Consider the following 24,992-nt stretch of genomic DNA (forward strand, 5'->3'; position numbering starts at 1 on the left):
AAAAATCTACTGCAGCTCTATTTTGTAACGTAGCATGCCTAACACTATCTACGTCAAGCGATAACGAACTTAAAATCTGTGACGTAAGATTAAATTGCTTCTCTCCCCAACACGCTAACCTTCGTATATTCTTAGCGTTTAATGCAGCCATTGCCCCCGGCATAAATATGGAGGCTAAGACATTTGTTGTTACAGACTGTAGATCGACTCGGTCATTACATGTTTCAGCAAAGGTGCGCAGTGCCCTCCGTGATCTATGAAATTGTGGAGTCATTTTCAGTAAGTCTTTCATACGAGGAGCAAACAAAGTTAAACACCCTAAATAACATGGTCCACCGACAGGATTCAAAGGAATCCCTGGCCATGCTCTATCTCCACATATCAAAAAGACTCCCGGTGGCACCTGATAGCCCCCTGATACATTTACATGTAAGCCTCCAGCTTTCAGTTCACCCCAATTAGGTAAACCAATTAAATTTTGAAACTTAGTATCAAACTCCCATTCACCTTGTCGTGCTAGCCAAAATCGCCACGGTTCACCAAACCAAATTACTCCAGTGCCATTTACAGGTTGAAGTGGTGGTACCGTGTCCTCGCATTCTGGCATTCCCGTTGCAGTCACGTTAACGTTTTTAACGGGCGTAATGCTACCTAATAGGTCTAACTCCTGCAATGGCAAATGATATGGTCGATTCAAATTCTCAATAACCGTTTTCTGCCACGCTGCATTACACATAGAAGGCCAAACAAATTGCCCATTCGGACTCATACATGTACCATTCTGATTGGAAGTCAGATCCACTGTTTTAACATTTCAAAAAAACATCAAAATTTGTTTCATTCTCTTGCAGGGGAATACCAATTAAACAAGTTCTAAAGGGGTTGTCTGCTTGCTGCAAACTTAAACAAAAGTCTGTTACCCCTGTGATATTTGCCCATGTCACCCATATGTTTGTTCTAGGCAAGATGTCAAAAATACTTTGGCCAATGGGTAACATATTCATCAAGACCGTAAACCAAGACCACCACTTAAACATGTTTACTCCTACAATTTCCACCTTTTTTTTTTTTTTTCTTTTTCATTCCACCCCACACAATCTGTGGTGCTTTCACAGATTCTGATGATGTATACTGTCTCCAATCAGCATGGTATTACACTAGTCGTATGCTTTCTCTTGTTTCATATGCCCAGTTACTAATCAAACACATACACCCTTCACACCATTTACATTTAAGCTTTGGCTTACAGAACCGTTTTACCCCACATAGCATACATCGGCACAATACCCACGGGTTACATCCCTTACAACATAGACAGTTTATTCCGTCTGCTCGCTCTGAGTCTTCTCTTCCGACTTCTGATCTTGACATACAGGTCGCACAAACTTGCTAGGGACCCATATAGGTCCTTTATCTGTGGAGATACAAAAATAACCTCTACCGATAAATAACACCGGATTAGGCCCTTCCCATACGCCTGAAGCCATATTTTTATACAGAACATTCAAACCAGGAACTGTAGTTGCTTGGTTCCCCTCTTCTGCATCCCCTCTTCTGCAGCAAGTGTCATTATCAGCCGACTGACTACAGTACATCAGGCAGTTTTACCAGCTGCAGTTCTCGTGGTATGAAATGGACAATTGACAATCTTGAATTTATATTGAAGGAGCCCACAAGCAATTTCAATGAGCAAGGTGTTACTAGAGTTGTTTGTGTGAAAAATAATTCTATCTAGATTCTGAGAGAAAGAACGTCTACAAAGTCCAAGAAGTTCACTATAGGGAACATCCCCAGCAGTAAACACAGAGTCTGGCAGAGTTTTGAAATATCAGATGATGTAGAAAGTTTTGTAGTTGCCCCTTGAGTTTTTGTTAAGGGAAAGAAAAGACAGCAGAGGAAATAAATACCTCATATCCTGATAAGGATGAAATATCCCCCTTTTCCCTTATCTCCCAAGAAGAAAGAAAAGCTGCACAGTAAATGATTCATTTTGTAATAAAGCAATTGATTGTATATGCCAATTTAAATGTTAAGCTAAGAGAAGAAATTATTCTCCATCAAAATGCTTTAGTTAAAAATTACATAATATTAAATATAAGATCAGGCTAGGACCTTCATTCAGGTTAACACTTGTACTAGTCTTATACTGAAAAATGTTCAAGTCCATATGGCTTCATCAAATATCAAAGGGGCAGAGGGAAGGACTGCACTCAATAATTAATATGTTAAAGGGGGAGGGAGGGGAAAAAAATAATCTTGAGTTCTGCTGCCATATTTGTTTAAGCCAATCTGAAACAAAAAAATAGTTCTAAGATGTTAGAGGCTAGCCATAGCTCCTCTGCTTTTTTCAACATTAAGTGATCCAAACTGTGTAGAGGTTACTGAACAGGCACAAGATAGCTGTCTTCAGCTCTAAACATACAACCAGGCAGTGTGTATTGCTTTCATGGCTGCAAATAACATGGAGCCTTCTACAGGATTATTCAAGATAGGGCAGTGCTAGCCTTTTCCAGTCTCATTTTGCTAAGCTAAGAAAGCTAAATTCTACTAGTTTCTTCTTGTGTGATAGACCTCATATTTCATATATCCTAGGAATCATTTCTCCTACACAGAAACCTTTTCCAGTTTCAAAGCCTGGTGAGAGAACCATAACACTATTCCCCCAGCAGCTTTACCAGAGCTTCAGATAATGGCACCAATTCTTCCCTCCCTATCCTGTGAAAGATTTCTGTTTCCATTTTAAGTGCTTCCAGCTTTAGCAGAAATTCCTCTCAACATGTATGTCTTGGCCTTTTAAATTACTGAATGTCATCCTACATTACTCCAAAAGTATCCAATTATTCATTAAGCTAACCCAGTCTCCTAGCTCTGTGGAGTTTTCACACTATTAATTTTATGCCAAGAAATAACAGACAAGCTTGATATCAGAAGTAACCTTTGCATAATTCCCAGACCTTCATATATTGAGTTCAGTTTCTATCTAGACTGCAGCAATTTCCATTTCTGTGCACTCATTTCCTAATCTCTCATGAAGATTAGTACAGTAAAATAATGAGTGAACCAGAACCACTTAAAAATTTGGATTGATATATAACATCTTCCAAAGTTGTAGTATAATTACTAGCATTTATCCACAGAGATCAGATGCCTAACAGAGCCTAGTAGGTGAAGATTCCCAGAGGCATATATTGCAATTAAACACCTCTCATTAACTTTCCAGTTCGTTAATTATGAGGGGTATGTTCCAGTGAAATGCAGAGAACATTACAGCTGCTTCACTGCCATTATTACTAATTGGCTACACATAACTAAGATCCCAATTAAGCAAAACAATCCTGTGCTTAAATCCTCTCAATCTAAACATGCTCTTAATTTTAAGGACATGCTTTGGTTCATTGATTCCTAATAATCTAGTTAAAAGTATCTTATCTTCATCATTAAAGGCGACATACTGTTTATATAATTTCTCTTTATTTTCTGCACAGGATGTTATAACATTTGTAGAATAATAATCTTTTTCCTCTTACTAGGTAACACAAAGCAAGAATGTGGATAACTGGCTAGCTGAAAAAGGTCACATAGACATAGTCCAGCTGGCTGGACAAAAATGCACATCGCTCTCAGCTTATCTGAAGTAAAGCAAAAATACACTGTCTTTGGCTGTCCTTGTTACACAATAACAGGAAGATTTTGGTGGGAAAAGAATGTTGCAGGTGGGAACAGAAAACTACCGAAGAGAAACTAGGGATGGGCTTGGTATTTAGGCAACTAACCAATAATGAGCTTAACTTTTGTAATATGTATGAGCTAATTATAAGAAGGCATAAAAGGTGACTGTAAGAGACAATAAAGGAAGTCTGCTGATCACTCATATTGAGCGACTGCGTCTTCCCTCCGTCGCAACACAAGAACATCCCTGGATATTATGTTAGTGTTGAAAGAATACCCAACAGTTGCAGGGATTCACCAAATCACATCATTCTGAAGGACAGAAGAGTTCTTCTAAATCTCTCCATGGCTTATTATAGAGTTAATATTTCTGTCTATAATAAAGCAGGACAATCTCCGCAAACCATATTGTCCCAGATTTCTCTGCAACAGGTACTTACCTTATCATTCATTCGAGTTTTATGAGCAATTTCTATGCTACCTTTTGACAGTCTTTGGGATAGGGATAAGCATTGTCTTGAATATTCATTAGGCTTATATTTTTGCATAGTGAGTGTCAGTATTGTTTCTTAAGGATTTTGATAGAAATTAACAGAATTAACAGACTGAGCAATTTAACATTCCTTGTAGCACTTGTTTTCTCAAGCTAGAGAAATAACTGTGCACTAGATTTACCTATCAAAAAGGCTTATGGAATGTACTCAAAGCTAAGTAGATGCCAGAAGTTTAAACAAAGTTCTCAGAGTTATGTGCAAATCTAAGGTTTTTGAGCTTAGTAACTATTAAGAGACCCGCTACTGTCCTTTATTTTAGTATTACCCCTACTGGCACATGGGAAGAGGAATAGATAGGATGTACACATATTCCAATGAAGATGTAAGCTTTTATGATGCCTAAATACACAGGTTTTTCATTTAAACAATAAAACTACCTAACAATTTTTAATAAGTTAGCTATATAAGAAAGCTTCTTTAACTGCTTCAGCACTCTCCTGATGAAATATGTACTATCACCTCAAGCCATCTTTTGACTGACAGTTGCTTGTTTACCGAACCTCTCAGACCATGCTTCATGGCTCTCTCCAGACACCTGTTTTAGTTTTGGTTTTACTTCTATGCAAGTTCTCCATATCTATGATGAATTACTGGGAAGATACTTGCATTAAGTGCGTTCCCAAAATAAATTCCTTCTCAGCATGCACAATTCTTTCTTGGCTAGAACAGCCATTTTCTTTAATTCCACTTAATTATATTGGTTTTCAGATAGGAGATAAAATGAAGAATTTTGTCTGTCTGCCACAAGATCCATTTCTTATCCCAAAATGACAGGTTGTTCTTCCCCCTCAGTTTCAGTTAGAATGTCTTTCCTTCCTAGTTTGATAATCTGTCTTTAAAAAATTGTCGAAATGTTTAGAATTCTTGCAGAAAATTAAAAGTATATAAAAATACTAAATTATATAACTATAATCCATAATTAGCTCCTCCTCTGCCAGGTAAGCACCATTTCACAGTTGCTCCATGTTAATAGCAGTTCACAAGAGGTTATTTAGCAGTGTCAGGCTTCCTCCTCTTCCTGAAGCTTGGAACAGCCATTTCCCCTTTTCCAATTGTAAGAAATGTAAGGTCATGAACAGCAATTAACACTGGAGCTCCCAGAGACCATTGAAAAATACTAGATGCTAAATTCCCTTTATTGACATACTAGTGTAAACCTTACTATATACTGGTCACCTGCAATGATAACTACTTAATGAATAATCTTAGAAAAAGAGCAAAAGAGAGAAAGTGAGAAAGAGATGAAAAGACTGCTTTCCTGCTTATTGATCTCTAATGGTATATTTGTTCATAGACTTGCCTAGTCAAATTCACATAAAACATCAGGGAACTAATGTGGTTGTTACCTGGACTCCAGAATACAGTCAAAAATGTTTTGTGGTTAACTGGGTCACTGGTAAAGAGGATATGCACATGAAAATAGTAACTATGGCTACTGGAAATTTTACACCAAGTAACAGCAACAACCACATCTACTGATGGAGGCACCATTTACTGGTTATTTTTTGTTGGGGAGGGAAGGATTTTCATCCTGTTTTTCAAAGCAAACTTAAGATTCAGATAAGTGCAACTTGTATCTTTGTCTAGCCCTGAGACAACATCTAATTTTTAGAATCACCAAAAGAAATTAGAGTTTTCAGTAGGATTCTTCTGGTCACAGTTGGGCAACAGATGTAGCTAAGCTGCTGTTGCTGTATGACAGGGGTCCTCAAACTACAGCCCGCGGGCTGGATATGGCCCCCACAGGGTCCTCAATCTGGCCCCTGGTATTTACAGACCTCCCCCTGCGCCCCCCCCCCCCCCCCCCCCCTTGCCGGGGGTTGGGGGGGGGAACCAAGCAGCCGCAGATGACTGCCTGCCACTTCATCCGTGCGCCGGCCCCCTGGTTAAAAAGTTTGAGGACCCCTGCCATAGAACGTCACGCTCAGTATATAAACTGGGGAGAGTTGGCTGGGGCCTGCAGATTGCTGCTTGGGGACTGGCTGGGCATTAGTCAGCAGGTGACGAGCAATTGTATTGTGCATCACTTGTTTTCTTTTCTCCCTTCCATTTGGATTTCATTTCTCTCCCTTTCTCCCCCATTTTCATTATAATTGTTATAATTATTGTTTTTATTTTATTTCAATTATTAATTTTTTCTTATCTCAGTCCTCAAGTTTTACATTCCGATTCTCCTCCTCTATATCAATATTTAATTTGAGATTATAAGAAAAATTTTCCTTAAAGCTTAAATTTCTAAGACTACTACAGAATTCTCTAGTAACACTGAAAGGAAGATGTACTCTCAGTACTTCTGAGGTATTAAGATTTCAGTCACAATATTTTTATATTTCATTGCAATTCAGTCAAGCTTGACTGAGTGAGAATTACTGTAGGACTTAAGACATTATATATTTCTTTTTTGAACTAAATTAGCAGGGAATGCAGTTTGTATTTCTTACCCATTTTCAGAGACACTTATTAATTTCATTTTTAGAAACACTTTCTTAAATTGATAGCTTTTTATCTTTAACTGCAAGGGACTAAACTTCTACACATCAAAATAAATTAATAGTTACAAGCTCAAACCACTTAAGTTTACAAAAAAAATCCCCATATCTCTTTTGATAAATATTTTCCTTCTGGTCTGCAGTGGAAAGTCTTCTTGCCATAAATAACAATGCAATAACTTCACACATGCTGACTTTCAAATAAAATTAAAGATATGTTATGGAAGACAAATAGCACCTAAGACCCAGCAAAGGAGAATAACGAGTTCTATAATTCATGTTGGCATATGCCTTTACAGGATCATAAAGAGTAACAAAAGCTTCACGTATGCAACATTAGCAGGAGGTTTGGCACTGTCTTCAGGGGGCTATAATCCACCCCACATACCTATCAGAGAGTACAAGAGGAGACCAGAAGGGGAGTGTCCAGGACTGAACTCCCCATCCATCAGTAAATAAAACAGTGACACAACACTCAACTGCCATATTTTCCAGGCAGGAAGAAGAATTTTACTGGAGAATTTGGGATAGAGAAGCCTATAGGGTACAGCGCCATTTCCACTTCCATGAAAATCTTAAATTCTCAGAGGCAAACTTGAAAAGTAATTTCTGCCACGTTAAAGGCATTCTACAGCATTGATGGTTATATTATTCTGGCCAGGGGAAAACTCACTGCACCATCAAAAAAGAAAGATGAACCCAAATCCGTAAAAGTAGATGAAGCAGAATACAAATCATTTTTTCTGTACTGAACACTAATAACACTGATATTAATCAAAGCAAATAACTACCCATTACTGTAATGACAAACACAGGACTTTACATGGACATTCATTCTATTACTGCTGTGAAAACCAGTCCTTATTTTAACTGTGTACAGACAAGGGTATTCACTGTTCAGGATGTTAGGTATGTTTCCCTGTCATGCGTTATACATAGCCTACTGCACTTGCCGCCTAAACATCCTTGATATGTTAGAAGCTCATGCTTTTAACTTTGGATTCAAAATGTACATAAATATTTTGGAGAAATCTTGTACACATCAAAAAGATATGCACAGTGCAGCTTCTTCCAGGTGTGAATTAGCGTACAGAAATTTTGCCTTTTGCCCATTTAGCTACAGTGATACAGACTCAACCATCAGAGTTCATCTAATAATCTCGTTCCCCAACTGCGGCGAATGAAGAGACGGGACGCAGCTTGATGCAAGCAAGTGTCCATTTATTAGTGATTTTCTTACAATTATATATGTTTCTACCTTCTACATATTACACACTGATTGGTTAAATCTTAAGCGTAAAAAACACTGATTGGTTGATATTTAAGGCACACCGTTAGAACAATAGGTACTTACTAGTTTATCTTGACCTAGCAATAATTTCTATTCCAAGGTTAGGGAGTTTCTTTCTACGCGGCTTTCTTAATTACATATTGGCGCCATCCGTTCCCTTATCTGGCTACTTGTTTCTCTGTCCGTCTGGTTGCCTCCTCAACTGTGACGGCTCAGGGGTCTGCAGTTAGCTTGTTCCTTTGCTCCCAGGGCTTGTGCCCTACAAGTTCTAACAAGTCTCTATTCATCAGGCTATCAGTACTTGGACTCTTGTCCTTGAGGCCTTGTCCTACATCTCCCCCTTCCTGTTGCACAAAAAGAACCCCTGAAATCGAGCAAAAACAAGGCACAAGTAATAGAACAAATAAAAAACCAACTAAGACATATTATCAATGTCAAAATAACCCACTGTCTTTGTTCCGTACAATTTTACAATTTCCCCTTTTTGTTTTTGAACAGCTAGTACCAGGTTTGCCATGTTCTGCAGGGCCCTTGCAAACATGACAGCAACCAAGGCAATAGCAAACAAACAATACTGCCAATTGAGTGAATTGATGCCAAAAAAGGCTGAAATTTTCTCAGATTTTGATAACATGTTGCTGCAATGGGGCGCCTAAAATCCACGCAGCACATACCATCAAAATCCTCACAGCCATGTCCTTGAACCAACAACAAAAAGCAGTGGCAATTTTGACTCACATTCTTAACTGCCTACCAAACAAGGTGATTTAACTCTTTAATGATTTCCCTGCTGTTACTCTGGATAAGAGAAGAACCGCTGCGACACGTTCCCATCATAGCCTCCTACTACATTAACATCTACAGAAAGACAATTATCGACATTCAAAGTGTAAACAATATCAGCTTCTTTTGGATTAACATTATACATAGGTGGAAGGGCACACCAAACAAGAACTGGTTCAGTCAAAAAGTTCAAAACATAGCATGCCTTCTCTGAACATACCTCGGGGTCATTCCCTTCATTCCCTCTCTTTTTTATGCAAAGAGAAACACTTTTACCATAACAGAGAAGCCCCTATTTACATCTCTGAGCCCAGACACAAACCGCAGCTGTATGCTCCACCAGGCTCAGGGCAGAAACCATTCATGTAGTTACATAGCTATATATCACTACAAGCATGCAGACACCTATTAAACACTAGACAACCATGTTCATCTTTCCTAGTCTCCTTCACAATACCCAGCTGTTCTCTCATCTCTTGTTAGGTCAAATAATTCTCCAGCTTCCTCTCCTATCTCTCTCTTCAGACATTCTCTATCCTCCCCTTTTTTGCTTGTTAATTGCGAGGAGGCAAAGGGTGTGTGTAGCTGGGTGACCATGATCTGCTTTAAGTTACAATCAACTAAACACTGAATACAGAAGAAAAAAGCATGCGAGACATAAGGCAAACATCAATAAGGTGGTTAAAGATAATTATAATAAATCCTGTAATACTTTTGAGTCATGGCCCGAAGTTTCCCAGCCGTGAGAAGAGACCAAAGGCATCCCGCCCCTGGCTCTGTTGCAGATCTTTGTTTTAAGGCTTTTGAGTCTTGTATACTTTTGTAAATTAATTCACAGTGGTCACTCAGATTCACGTAACACATCCTATCAAAGTCTTCACACTTGTGTCCCTGTGCTAATAATAAAAATCAATAGCAACTCGATTCTGTAGCAACATATGATGGACAGAATCAACATCTGTTAATAAGCCAGAAAAAAAAATAGTATTTGTAGTATTACTTTGTTTAGCAAGCTAGCAGCCTAATTTACTAAGCAAGTTAAGAGCGTGTACTATTCTTACAGAAGAGATTAGAGAAGCAAAAATCCATTATGCTGCATTCCAGAACTCAGCCTGAGAATTACAGTCTGCTGTGAGTTCTGCGTTACAATCACTTGACACATGTTGGGGTTGCGATTGTGAAAGTCGCCCGTTTACAATTTTCATTGACATTATCACAGCTAGTTGTTTTAAAAGCAACCCTTGAGCTTCCTGATGTTCGACTTGTTGCAAAATATTCTGAAGCCAATCAATAAAGTTAGTATTAAAGTTAGTGACTCTCTAGGACCCGGCAAGACTGTGGCAAGACTCCCGCATCCGGACTGCCTTAATAGCCATCTCATTCATTTGCAAACAGTTGTCCCTGGGATACCTTGCCTGAGTCACAGAATCAGCACAATTATTTTCCCCAGCTGACTGCTCATATTTAACAGCAATTCCCCGATTAAGGTTTTCAGTCAAGGCCACTACACATAGCTCACAAAAATCAAATAACCACATCATATACTGTATCAGTTAGTACCATACAAAGCAATAACTTCCAATCATGCAGTGTTGTAGGACAAGGCCTCAAGGACAAGAGTCCAAGTACTGATAGCCTGATGAATAGAGACTTGTTAGAACTTGTAGGGCACAAGCCCTGGGAGCAAAGGAACAAGCTAACTGCAGACCCCTGAGCCGTCACAGTTGAGGAGGCAACCAGACGGACAGAGAAACAAGTAGCCAGATAAGGGAACGGATGGCGCCAATATGTAATTAAGAAAGCCGCGTAGAAAGAAACTCCCTAACCTTGGAATAGAAATTATTGCTAGGTCAAGATAAACTAGTAAGTACCTATTGTTCTAACGGTGTGCCTTAAATATCAACCAATCAGTGTTTTTTACGCTTAAGATTTAACCAATCAGTGTGTAATATGTAGAAGGTAGAAACATATATAATTGTAAGAAAATCACTAATAAATGGACACTTGCTTGCATCAAGCTGCGTCCCGTCTCTTCATTCGCCGCACAGTGTGAGTGTATAAGGCTCTGCCATCACTTCAAGAAGGGACATAGCAAATATATTATGAATCCTCCCTTCCTGCACTGCTTTGCTTAACTCTGTAACAGCCTCGTATTGCACAGGCTGCCACTCTGCAGGTTGATCTGTCTGACAAAATACTGAACATGCCCTAGCGACTCCCAAAACCCATGACTTAAGTGTTTCCCACTTGCATTCCTGCCACCAATCCCTCAGACCCCCTTTCACTCTCCCCCAAAATACAATCAATGCATCAGGAGAGACAAGGGGGTGGGGGAAAGGTCTAGCTCCTTTTCCAGATCTATAGGACCTGGATCAAAAGGTTTATCAGTGTCAATAAAATCATTGTCCGAGTTGTCCTGTTCCCGTGCTTGGTCCTGTGTTGTGAGGGTCGCTGCAGTCAGTGACAGAAGCTTTGGGGGCAGAGGAGGTGTGGACGGAATCGCCATCGCTGACAGTGTGTTGAGAAGAGTCGCGCTGTCGGTGGAATTTACAGCTTCCTCTGGTTTAGCACCGTTAGTAGAATTAGTCCACACTTGGCAAAGAGTAGTCAGAATTTGCCACCAAGGTGCTAAATGCATTCCCGACACGGAGTTCCCCTCTGCGGCAGCATCATACAATTGTCTGCTGACCGCTTTAATTTCTTTCAAAGTCTCTAAAGTTTCTTGACTGCTCGCCTGTCTCAATGAGTACAGGTTTCTAAAGCTTCTTAAAATTTCTTCAAATATTTAAAATCTCTAAGGTTTCTTGGCTGCTCACCTGTCTCAATGAATACAGGTGTTATCCTCGGGGTTTAGGTTGTCCGCCTGGTCCAGACAGCAAGACGATCGTTCAGCCAAGCCGTCTCCTCCGGAACGCAGCCCTCTTCCACGAGCTGTCTTTTTTCCGTCCTTATTCTTCCAAGGCTTCGGAACACCACCATAGGGGTCACCATTTGAGGAGACTGAGGCACGGACTCGCTGATCTGACTAGAAGACCCTTTATGAGTCCATATACGTCTCTTTCTGGGGACGAAGCCTGATTCCCCGTTACAGATTTCCCACAGCTCACCTCTCAACTCCGGAGGGATCTATGGCCAGCCGGCTCCTGCTTCCTTTCAGCAGATCATTCAAAGTTCTGTGGGATTCGCTGCATGTCGCTCAGATAGGCGATTCGAGAGCCCTTCACGTTAGATCCTTAAACGGATCACGTCGGGGTCACCAATTTGCGGCGAATGAAGAGACGGGACGCCACTTGATGCAAGCAAGTTGTCCATTTATTAGTGATTTTCTCTACAATTATATATGTTTCTACCTTCTACATATTACACACTGATTGGTTAAATCTTAAGCGTAAAAAACACTGATTGGTTGATATTTAAGGCACACCGTTAGAACAATAGGTACTTACTAGTTTATCTTGACCTAGCAATAATTTTTATTCCAAGGTTAGGGAGTTTCTTTCTACGCGGCTTTCTTGATTACATATTGGCGCCATCCGTTCCCTTATCTGGCTACTTGTTTCTCTGTCCGTCTGGTTGCCTCCTCAGCTGTGACGGCTCAGGGGTCTGCAGTTAGCTTGTTCCTTTGCTCCCAGGGCTTGTGCCCTACAAGTTCTAACGAGTCTCTATTCATCAGGCTATCAGTACTTGGACTCTTGTCCTTGAGGCCTTGTCCTACACCCAACCTCTCTTGTTTCAGCTGTTCTTCTCCTCAATTCTTCTACCACAAATCACCATCTTACTGAAGGAAAAGACCATATACTGTGTGCATATTTCAGGGTTCACTAATTCTGGCAAAGGACCTGTGACTCTTTTACAATCTTTCAACACTCCAAAATATGGTACCATGGAAGCTCTATGCATCTGTGTTACCCAGCATGAATCTTTGCTTTATGCACAATATATGGCATTATTCTCTACCCTTTCCTGCTTTTTAAGGAGTAACAAAGTGCTCATACACAAGATTTATTATTCAGTCCTTAGTTAATGATATCAAACACACAAAATCATTCCTTTGTTACAGATAAACTGTATATCGCAGAACAACTCTGCCTATATTTCATTACCCAACATGCAGGGAAGGCTTAGCTAGGGTTCCTCATCTCTGAACTGTTTTCTGACTTTTTTCTGCTAGCTATATATTCACATATCTTTATTGCAGATTCCTATCATAGATTTCAGCAGTTTAAAAATTCTGTCTGTGATTAGTTAAGCTCAGTAGTCTGTTCTTGGCAAAATCTCAAGCAATCTTGTAGAACCGTTTTCCAGTTAGCCCCTGAGCCATTAACTATTCTAAAAAGTCTCTCTTTCAGTTGCTCTTATTGTGCAAGACAACTAATCAAAGTTATCTTTTGTTTTCTAATAATTTAAGTACATTTTATGTAACAGGTCCTATAGTTCACTGGCAAGAGTTTGCTTGTTTCAAAGGTGACTAGATAGGCTAAGATCAATACAGTTATGTTTATGAAGTCTCATATATTGTATCATATACAGTTGGCTAAACATGGACTCTCTTTTTTTTTAATACATTAGACTAAATCTAACACTGCAGTAGACCCTTTTTTGGTTTGACCACAGCTTCACTCAATTGAAGCTTAAAGAAAAATAAATGGGCTAGGACAGTATCATTAAACAAGCAAGAACTCACACAATAACATGGGGAGTAGGAATATTTCTTTTATTATAAACCGTTTGTCTTTGGATGGTGGATTTAAAAACTCAGCACCATATATCTAGATATCTTAAAAATACAAACCTGAAAGCCTCAGACCCTACCCCCAAAATCCCAAGTCTTGTTTGAACTAGATTTCACTTACAGGAATCCCAAACCATGTATAAAGTTTGATTTGAGTTCGGTTTGAAATATTTCTCTCATGGAGGCAATATAGGCTCTCTATACTTGATACCATGAGTCTGATTCAATCTCTCTGTTTCCCATCAGAAAAAGAGTTTGAAGGTTTTGTGACTGGCCTTTGCTTCAGCATGATGTTCATTCTGTTTTTTGCACCCATCACTTGTTCTCTGGTGCCTAAAAGGTAAGAAAGGAATATTGACTGAAGCTGTTATCAGCACTTCCTTTTTACTTAACCTCAAGTTTCATAGCACTGGACCTTTTCTGTCATTAAAAGCAACTCAACTCAAAAAGCACACAGCACAAAACCACCCCACTCATTTACATAGTGAGAGCAATTACAAACCACTATAAGCTGATTAAAATACTTTGTCAAAAATCTATAATCTTTTGCTTTTGATGCAGTTATCCAACTACTTCCCATCTCAACAACCATTTATCACAGTGGAAAATAGTTATATGGAAAAAGTGTGCATTTGATTATTATGCTCTTTCATTCCCAACTGATAATCATGTCTTTTCTACTGAAATACAAAAATAAATTCTAGCAGCATACACAAGTTTATGTTGCCATCTAAACAGTTTCCTTCAAGCACATTTGGATATTAACTGTATAAATTACACACATAAGCACATAACGAGAAGGAGTAATGGATGGATGAGTAGGGAGAAGAGAGAATAACAAGGATGCCTACAAGATATGAATGAGGTCCTCTTATTTTAGGAGAAATTATTCTCTGCAGTAATAAAGTATATCCCCCCTCAAATTAATCTGGGGTACAATATTAGTGGCATACACTACCACTAAAAGAAAAATTGCTTGCATAGTGATCAGTTCTAATATTAATTTTCTCATAAACCTAGCTTCATACAACCATTCATATTATTATTTTGATGTCCTAGAACACTACCCTCCTTTTACAAAGCACCAGCCCCAGAAACTGAAAGTGCAGCTGTTAAAGGACAGAACAGACAGATGGTACAACCTGTGACTTGAAAGGCATACCACACGATGTAACTTGCTTCAGCTTGTACATCAGGCTAAACTCCTGCCTTTGCTGTTGGGAAACAGACCGTACTTACTCTACATGAAGTCTGCTGTGCACTTTCCTTTTCAGGTTTTATTTTAGTATCTGATCTAGCCTTTCTGACAAGAACTTGAGACCTACACAGAATTTTTGCCCCAGAAATAACTTTATTTTGTTAAAGATAAGATCACACTTCATTGTCTGGGCCCATTAGAAAAGAATTCTTGGAAAACTAGAAAAAAAACCAGCACACACAAGCCCAGCATAGCACTATAAAGTAGCAATGAAATACATAGTAGCATTGAATACCTGGAACTGAGATGAAGGGTCCCAAGGATCTCCTCATCTTATTGCCTGCTTAATTTGTAAAAAAAAAAAAGGACTCACTAGCCAAACAGCCATCTTCATAGGATCAGCAAAAAGATCTAGTAACTCTACAGCCTCAGGCTTCACCTCAAACCACAGCCTAAACAGAGGCAAAGTACTTTACAGCTAATAAAGCCTAGATTTGACTCAAAGACCAAATAACGCTGAAGTAGATACTGAGGCTGGATGATGGACTACATAACCTCCCACAGACTCTCAAAGCTGTGTTGAGGGTTTTTTTGTTATGGAGGTGAGTCATTGCCCAAAGGTCACAGGGTGCTGCTCTGACAGCAGCTGCTGACAGGGTGGTGATCAGCTCAAAAATACCAAGAGTCTCTCCTTGCTCCTGCAGAAGCTGGTAATAAGCAGTCAGGGGTGACTGATGCCAATAGGATCATAGTCAGCCCAGCAGAAACTCCTTTTGAAATTATCCCACTCCACTGCTTCCCTTCTGCAGGGAAATCACAGCCTGCTCCTGCTAGCTTGGGGGGAGAGCAGCCAGCACCAGCAACCCAGGAAGCAATGGACATACTGGCATCGTGGCCTGCCCTCTTGAGAAGGGCCAGGGAGGACAATGCCTAAGGTGATGCCCACGGTGAGGGTGGCTCAAGGAGGCTGGAGAGCATAGCAGCTTGTTGCTGGATTTGTTGTTTCTGAAGTCCCTAGGTAGAAGGAAGGGGCTTGAAAGAAAGGGCTCTGATGAGAGGTCTGTCAATGAGCAGCCAGCTCATTTGTATGGCCAATTTGTATGGCTCAACTGGCAAACTCAACTATGCCTTACAACCCACTTCCTCCACAACAGAAGCAACTGGTATAAGTTTTTAGTAAAGGTGGGCTTAGGTTCATGTCAGGTGAAACAATGAGATACTGTAATAGCTCCCAGAAAGAGCCAAACTCAAAACTATCAGGAAAGAGCAGGAGCTGCATGTCTTGTCCTGTCAGTTGTAGGGAAAACTTTTTCCAGGCTACTGGCTTCATTGCACAGAAGCTAAAAACAGAAAAAAATTGCTCTTTGAGGGAAAGTAAACTTCTAAGTAGAAACCCAGAAGCAAATACTTACTAAAAACAAACTTCTTTGTATGTGTCTGAGTCCTCAAGGAAGACAGAAGTTTTGTGGAAATCATAGCAAATTAGTAATATGCAATGATATAAACACAGAGGAAACATTATCAGCTCCCGTTGCAGTTCCTTTGTTCTTAAACAAAGATGCTAAACTTCACTAACTCAGGATTTTAATGTAGACTGCCAAGCTTGGTCTTCAGTTTTTAATTGGTATTATGCTTAATAGTCATTGTAGAACCCCTTGTTTTGATGGTCATGAAAATGCCAATAAAATATATGCATAATTGGCAGTTAATTTAAATGCAGAAGAAATGTCAGTCATTTAAGCTGACAATAAACTCAGACTATTTCTTTATAGGTTGAAAATATCACACTGGCCAAGTGTACCAAATCCAAGAAACAGCAGTGCTATCCAGGATATGGCAAGTACTGTTCTGATGTTGGGAAAAAATATACAATGGAGATCTTTTCTACTGATTAATTAGTAATGCTAGTTATTAGACTTCTCACACTCCATCCTAGTAAATGTCTAATATCAACAGTTGGAAAGCTAGGGTAATATTACAAATATAGGAGGGGGACTGTGGTTGTTTAGGCAGAGGCTGTACACACTTTTAAATTTAATAAAGGTTCTCAGACTTTTTGAGAACATTATAAAGCATATTTAAAGGTATGGTTGTTAAAAGAACAAAGCAAAGCTGAATTGGGGGGAGATGGAGTCTAAAGGGAGAAGTTCAGTTTTTATATCCAGTCAGTTTTCAACAACTGGATTATTAAGTACAAGTTATTCAAAATACAAATTAGGCCACAACATGTGTTACTTCCACAAAAGCATCACAAAGGAAGTAATGTATATGGTGTTTTCTGAAATCCACTCCTCACCCCTCAGTCTCTACCTGCTTTTAGAGCAATCCAGGGGTTCTGGCTTGTCAGCTGGTAACTGTCTGAGGAAGCATCTACTAGTCAAAAGGCACCAAGGTTCAGTAGCATGTTCAAACCTTGCCCACAGCTTTCCCATATGCTTTGGTAAGGATACCTGAACTTCAGGACTGAAGAAGTGCCTGGAAATTAGCTGTTAGGAGGCTGATGGAGACCATGTTATTTGCTTTTGCCTTATAGTGGACTTTCTTGCATCTTCCTCTCCTTACATGCTTCTGCTCCAATTAGACTAAAAGTCCTTCCTCTAGGACACCTCAGTTTATCTCCCAAGTCTCAGACCACCAACCATTATGTTTTTGGAGCAGGTATTTGTACTGCTTTCCTTTTTAAATCACTTTGATTTTACTGGCAGACCTGAACTTAATTTGGCACTTGTAGATCTAGTTTCTCAAGCCTTTAACAAAGCAGACTTCTATCTAAGGCAAAAGCATGACAGAGAAAAATTATCCTAAATAAGCGACCAAGTGAAATAAACATTTCTCTGTGGATCCTGATAGGTAGAGATACAAGTGTGCCACTTTCTCATTCCCCTTTTTCTTAAGCATTAGGATGATGACAGGAAGTATATGCCAGTGTCAACCTAAGCTGAAGGCAAGGAACTGGAGACTTCAAAGTTATGTATTCACATAGGAATAGGCAAGAGCACAATCAAAGATCAGGCAGAAACTCAAAGGTATCTACAGCCAGACACTATCTAAATATACGACACCAGAATGAAATCATCAGCAAGAAAATTTCAAAAGACTCTGACAGGCTGCTGGTAATCAAAAGTTTAGCTGAACATTAGCATTGCTTCCTTTGACAGAGCAATTCTGGACTTTCATATTCCAGATCAGGACTTCCTTGCCTGCTTTCTTCCTTTCTTCCACCTAAATGTAGATGAAGTGATGAGCTCAGAGGTAGTCTCAGATAATCATTTTGCCAAAGCCAGACAATGCTGAACAAAGGAGGATCAGATGTACAAATGTACAGCTGTACAAAGACAGTTTCAAAAACAATGCTATTAGAAGATTGCAATTTCACTGTTTCGTTCAGTTAAAGAACTTGATCTGCTTATGAGCACCAGGCAACTTCCAGTTCTCAATTCTGGGATTCAGATGTCCCTCACTGACCGCTCCAGTAAAAATTACTACACTTGATGTTCTTGGTTCTTTTCCACCATGCATTTAGAAAGTAGGAGATCTGCAGATTCAAAACTTGTTCAAAGTGAGACTTCTCAAAAGGGAAATGAGGAATCTATTATAAGGGAGAAATTCCCTAAATGCTGAATAAAGAAAGTGCAAGATTTGAAGCTGTTTCAATGTACTAATAAGGTTAGGTGGAGGAGGGACTGGAATTGCAGGACAGAAGTTCAGCAAGAAAGGAGTAAGAACTACCAGCCAAAATAATCTAATAGGTTCAAATAATAATTTGCCATTGTGAAGAAGTACAGGTGAAATACATTGAGGCTGCATGTTATAGAAAGGACAAATAGATTTTATGAACCAAAGTGCCACTGACATAAATACTTTAAAAGCAAAATATAGCTATTTAAAATGCATTTAACTGTTCCTGCAGAGGCAAAGCAGCTATAAAAGGAAATGAAACTTGTATTAGCTAAGTCTGGCAAAGAAATATAACATTGATAATGTGGCAGAAATAGAAATAACAGATATCAGATAAGGGTTTTGGGGGAAGGAGAAAAAGCTCTATGTGAGTAGACAGTACAATAAAGCAGTTATCAGATATATTGCCTAGAAGTAATCTGATGTTATGAACAGTTCGTGAAATGTGGAAAAAGGTATTCCCCAAATGAGCACTGTAAAACTGAGGCAACTAGTAAATTTTACAATATTCTTTATATTTATTCTGTTTGTAGGTTGTTTCAAGACTGAACCCTGTCAGTTTAGTTGAGCAATGTAGAAACTCTTGACAGAAACATATATATAGCCCAGATAGGTGGCAAGAGAATTTGTACTTTAAATCCAGATAGAAGATTCATTACTGCAATCTAAGGCAATAATACATCCCATTGTACAGAGCAGCAGGAGGAACTGGGAACACTCTCAATTCAGTCAGCACACAGAGATCAGGAAAATGAACTATGGTGACTAACATGGTCACCCAATCAATGTCCTGTTCTTCATGTTTAGACAAGATTCTTCAAAGATGTTGCTTCTTCACCCATTAGTGCCTCTTTCGGACAGAAGCTCACACAGGGCTTATTTTAGATTTGTTAGGTGTAGATATTAGGCTGCCACTCATAATAAACAAGATAATGGAGGTACAGATCAGATAGGTCTTTATTCAAAATAAGGCAAATGCTGACCATGGAGATGTGTCTACTCATCCCATTACAAGTGTCAGTTAGAAAAATAAAGGTATTTTATGTGGTATTGCTGAGATTTCAAATAACAGCATATTCATTTTTGAAGTCAGAACAGAAATTGTAGTAAAAAAGAAAATAAAACTTAATACATCCTTATTTATTTCTTGCAAAAGAACCATAACAGTTTAAACAAACTTAGAACAACTGGGGGGGGGAGCTAATACTTATATCAGAGAACATACCAACCTGGTTGTAATTTAAAAAAATATGACAGGAAAAGTCAGAAAAGCCAGCAGAACAATCTAAGTGGAAAAGAAGGATACTTTGTGTCGCAAACTGTTCTCCATTTAATCATCCAGAATTTGCAAAAACTTGTAACACAAGGTATACTTGGATCACAACATGGCATTAAGGTGAATAACAAACTGCTTGCAGAGGCTGATATCAAAAGCTATTTTGGCTGCTGTTCAATTCAAGCTGCTGCCTTTTTATTGACTGCATTTTTATTGGTTAAACTTTTTGAAAACTGTGGGACTTGGAACAAAACATCGTGAAGCTTACATTTTATTGCCACTACATTTTGTCTTGAGCACGTGTAAAAGCAAGAAAAACTTTGATTAAATACTAAAAGAGAAGAGAAGATGATCTTCTGAATTAGGGAAATAAATATTTTCTTTCATGTTTCTAAAACCACTGAATATGAGACAAAATGGATGTTAGCCATATTATATAGGCCAGACCAGGCTGCCTGTCTCAGCTTTATTCTTCTGGCATTTATTTCATTAAATTGCCAATTGCACTTTGCAAAAGTACGATACTGAAATTAGAGTCTTTCTTCTTGATTTGTCTTGCAGACTAATTAGAAAGCCATTTCAAGATCACTGCTTCAGGCCCTGCCAGACAATGATACCACCAGCCTTTATGTCATAGAGCATGAGTCAAAGGCTCCTTTGAAGCGAGACCTCTTTACAGATGATGGAGAAGACAGCAAGTATGACACTTGTCAGTCAGAAGAACCTAGGAATAACATAGACATAAGCCTAAGGCACAAAGAAATCCCTGAAAAAGCAGTTACAACCGAAAAGGAGGGAATCATTTCCATTACAGTGCCACTCTTGAATGACTAACACCAACATGGAGTTCAGCCAGAAAGTCTTTATGAGTCTGACAGTGACGCTGCCTGCAAGAGCTGCTCAACCTCATCTGGAAATGGAACTAAGCAGTAAGCCAGCACAAACTAAGCATCAGGGATTTTTTTCTCCCCAAGACTACCTCAAGCAAAGCCAGTTGATATTTTTGCCATCTGGACCAACTTTGATGGGACAAGTAAATTTGAACTGAAGCATCTTGATAGTTTCCCATACCATAAAATCAAGTTCCCAAAAACTCTGATTCTTGAATGGAGCCATTAGGACCATATATGTCAGTGAGCTTGTGACAATAGTTATTCTCTATTTCCATAAGCTTCCTTAGTGAAATAGATTAGCTATTTCACCACAGTCATTCTGTGGAAACTCCTACTGTCTTCACACAGGCAAAACTTTCAGGGAACTGTATGAAAAACCTTCCAGTAAGGTATATCTTGCTAGTTGCTTAGATCCAGGGCACTCAGGAAGCCATTTCAAGGCTTCTACTCTAAAGTGTTGTTCTAGTCATCAGGAGAGTTCTCTAATCAGTGTGATCAGTTCAAGATCTGATTTTCAGGTCTGATAAGCTCTTCAGTAAAAATTCCAGCAAAAGTGTCTACTAGTCCAAAGAAGCTCTCCAGTTGATCAAAGTTGGCCAAACAAAAGTGTGAGAGGCCTTGGAATTTAGGAATGGAGAATGATGCTTATCCATCTATGTAAAGCACTTAATCTTAGATTAATAGTGTTGTGTAAGTGAAGATCATACTATGTATCATTATTATTACTTGAGTTTTTATTTGCATTAAAATAAGGCTATTTCTATATGTATCTATACATAGAAATTCATTTACATTCTGTTACAAGATGTAGTTGAAGATACAATTTCACACTGTATGCAATGACAATATGTTGAACAGTCTTCAGGAGCTGAACAGATAGTTGTCCTGGTTTCAGCTGGGATAGAGTTAATTTTCTTCTTAGTAGCTGGTGCAGTGCTGGTTTTAGATTTGGTGGGAGAACAATGTTGATAGGATACTGATGTTTTTAGTCGTTTCTGGGTAATGTTTATATTAAGTCAAGGACTTCTCAGTTCCTTGGGCCCTGCCAGCCAGAGGGCTAGGGGGGCACTGGAAATTGGGAGGGGACACAGCCAGAACAGGTGACCCAAGCTAGCCAAAGAGGTATTCTACATCATATGATATCATGCTGAGTATATAAGCTGGGGGAAAAAGAAGGAAGGGGGGGACATTTGGCATTATGGCATTTGTCTTCCCGAGTAACCATGTAACATGTGATGGAGCCCTGCTTTCCTGGAGATGGCTGAACACCTGCCTGCCCATGGGAAGTAGTGAATGAATTCTTTGCTTTGCTTGTGTGTGCAGCTTTTTCTTTACCTATTAAATTGTTCTAATCTCAACCCTTGAGTTTTACATTCCATTCCAATTCTCCTCCCCATCTCTCTGGATGAGGGGGAGTGAGCAAGCGGCTATGTGGTGTTTGGTTGCCGGCCGGGGTTAAACAATGAGAGTCCTTTTTGGCACCCAACGTTAAACCTTTACCTCAGCCGGCAACCAAGCACCACGTAGCCACTCGCTCACTCCCCCTCACCCAGAGGGATGGGGAGGAAAATCGGAAAGGAATGTAAAACTCGTGGATTGAGATAAGAACAATTTAATAGGTAAAGCAAAAGCCACATGTGCAAGCAAAGCAAAGCAAGGAATTCATTCACCACTTCCCATGGGCAGGCAGGTGTTCAGCCATCCCCAGGAAAGCAGGGCTCCATCACATGTAATGTTTACTCAGGAAGACAAATGCCATAATGCCAGATGTCCCCCCCTTCCTTCTTCCCCCAGTTTATATACTCAGCATGACACCATATGGTATGGAATACCTCTTTGGGTAGCTTGGGTCACCTGTCCTGGCTGTGTCCCCTCCCAATTTCCTGTGCCCCTCCAGCCCTCTGGCTGGCAGGGCCCAAGGAACTGAGAAGTCCTTGACTTAATATAAACATTACCCAGCAACAACTAAAAACATCAGTGTCCTATCAACATTGTTCTCCCACCAAATCCAAAACACAGCACTGCACCAGCTACTAAGAAGAAAATTAACTCTATCCCAGCTAAAACCAGGACAATAGTTCAGTTAGTCATCCCCCCAAAGCTTGCATAGAGGAGGTGTCATTGGAATATAGGGTCAAAAAGGGACTTCCTTAGTATGCTCTATGTGATTCCATCATGTATCTCCATGATGCAAGGAGTCTGAAATGGTTTTCCAGCTTACAAGAGGTTCTCACCTATGAACTCTGTAGGCATTAATGGTTTGCAGTTATTTTAGAAGATCCAGTTTATTACTGTCATCTCTAGTTTATGGAGCATTTTATTAACATTATTTTGTGGAGAAAGAAATTGATCAACTGTACCCTAAGCACTGGAGGCTCCTTAGGTGGACATCTAAAATTCTCTCATTAAAAGTTAAGGATGAGTCACATTCACACAAATATTTCAATGCTTATTAGGCAGTATGAGTTATAGAATAGCCATGCTTGCAAAAAGCTCAAAAAAATTGCAATTCCCCCACTTGATTGATTCAGTGAAGCCCCATAACAAAACCTATTTTGTTCACTTTCCTTATTTATATTCAGTTTTTCTTTATTTATATATCTCTGTGTCCGTTAGGACTGGCAAAGACCAACCTATATTTCACTGTGGGTTTTGCATTGTTTTTTCTTAGCAGTTAAAATGCATTTTTTTGCACAAAGCAATGTACCCGTTACCACCCATGCTTGTTACTTCTACTCCTTGAAAGGAGTAACAGGAGCACTCCCCAAACCACCTCAAAGGTTTGAGCAATCTTTTAAATATATTCCTTTATTTGTTTAACTTCAGTCAGGTGACTTTGCCTGATTTGAATTTAGGAGAACACACATGATTCTGAAATTAGCAGAGCTGTTGGTACTTGCAATATCTAGTAGAGGAGCTGAAATGAACAGTTGTTATAGACAATAAAGTCCTCAAATCATATACAATCATTATCAATTAGTCATCTGAACACAGCCTAATGTGTCCATTTCCAAAACCTAAGAAATATCCATGCTCCCTGCCTATAATATTTCTTTCATTTCTGCTCAGAACAACTTATCTTCCTGGTGGAGTTGATACCTTCAGTAACTTATTTATCCCTGTAAACATTGAATTCATTTTTTCTTACTCTGCACCTACCAAAACCAGTTTTAAAAAGTGTGCATATACAGATGTATAATGACTGCAGAAGGCTACCTCTACTAATACACATGCAAGTTATTTCATGTGATATAGTACTGTTCAAGTGGTTTCAGTAGTGTTCTTAGCTTCAGTATTGTTGATGTGTGCTACATCGAGTGAAATTGCAAATATAATGGCTCGAGACCATAAATGCCATAGCATTTTTGAATTATTTATTATTTTTTGTCAGCATAGCTCTAGATGACCACTGTTAGCATTAGTGAGAATTTAAACATTGTAAAAGATTAGACACTTCATTGTAGGACTGGAGGCACAGAAGCCTATGACCTGGTTTCAGCTGGGATAGAGTTAATTTTCTTAGTAGCTGGTGCAGTGCTGTGTTTTGGATTTAGGATGAGAATAATGTTGATAACACACTGATGTTTTAGTTGTTGCTAAGTAGTTCTTGACTTAGGGTAGGCACTTTTCAGTTTCCCATGCTGTGCCAGTGAGCAGGTTCACAAGACGCTGGGAGGGAGTAGAGCCAGGACAGCTGGCCCGAACTACCCAAAGGGATATTCTATACCTTAGGATGTCATGCTGAGTATATAAACTGGGGGGACTTGGCCAGGACACACCAATTGCTGCTCAGGGACTGGCTGGACATCAGTCAGTGGGTGGTGAGTAATTGTATTGTGCATCACTTGGTTTTCTTGGGGTTTCCTTTCTCTTTTTTTCCTTTTCATTACTACTATTAATATTTTACTTTATTTTGATTATTAAACTGTTCTTATCTCAACCCACCTTTTTCTGATTCTCCTCCCCATCCCATCGGGGAGGGGAAGGAGCCAGCAAGCAGCTGCATGGTACTTAGTTGCTGGCTGGGGTTAAACCACGACAGCATAGTGATTTATAGCATGGGGTATTATATTGCAGAGTTACAGTGTTTTAGCATTTTATAATTACAGATAAATTAATGTAGTGTTCAGTCCCTAATATGGCCTGTCTATTGAGCAGTAGTTGATGATTTAAAAAAATATCCAGCATCACCATATAGGACAATAATGAACAATGAGGTAAAACTGGTGAACGCAAAAGGTAAATGAATTTGCCCTATATTCAAATAACAAAGGATAATAGCTGGCTGTATGTTACCATTTAAATGGTCAGGATATGACCATTTTCATATAGCCTAGATAAGGTCTATGGCTAAATACCTTGGTTGCCAGCAGCATAGTGCATGATGCCAGAGAAAGAATTAGACAAACATGCCAAATCTGTTTCATGA

The 24,992-nt window shown here is 39.3% G+C and overlaps 2 protein-coding genes across 6 annotated transcripts in view; one reads left to right on the forward strand and one right to left on the reverse strand.

Moving 5' to 3' along the window:
* Positions 1–494: 494 nt before the first annotated feature.
* Positions 495–24,992, reverse strand: part of LOC130142017 (splicing regulatory glutamine/lysine-rich protein 1-like) — an 83,008-nt gene continuing 58,510 nt past the window's right edge. For 2 of the 5 annotated variants that reach the window (XR_008819265.1, XR_008819262.1), the window contains one exon: positions 495–1,414. The gene's annotated coding sequence lies outside the window, so the exon portion shown is untranslated. Of the gene's footprint in view, positions 1,415–13,486; positions 13,852–19,343; positions 20,395–24,992 lie in introns of those variants that run through there. The other 3 variants (XR_008819264.1, XR_008819261.1, XR_008819263.1) reach the window with 2 other exon arrangements.
* LOC130141928 (uncharacterized) lies at positions 7,615–20,724 on the forward strand. Its single transcript, XM_056323226.1, is given in 7 exon segments — positions 7,615–7,621; positions 12,523–12,565; positions 12,567–12,664; positions 13,765–13,858; positions 16,489–16,561; positions 20,241–20,501; positions 20,503–20,724. Coding segments are annotated over 7 exon segments (792 nt in total). The 3' UTR covers positions 20,719–20,724.

This window comes from Falco biarmicus, chromosome W (assembly GCF_023638135.1).
Source record: "Falco biarmicus isolate bFalBia1 chromosome W, bFalBia1.pri, whole genome shotgun sequence".
NCBI classification, from domain to species: domain Eukaryota; kingdom Metazoa; phylum Chordata; class Aves; order Falconiformes; family Falconidae; genus Falco; species Falco biarmicus.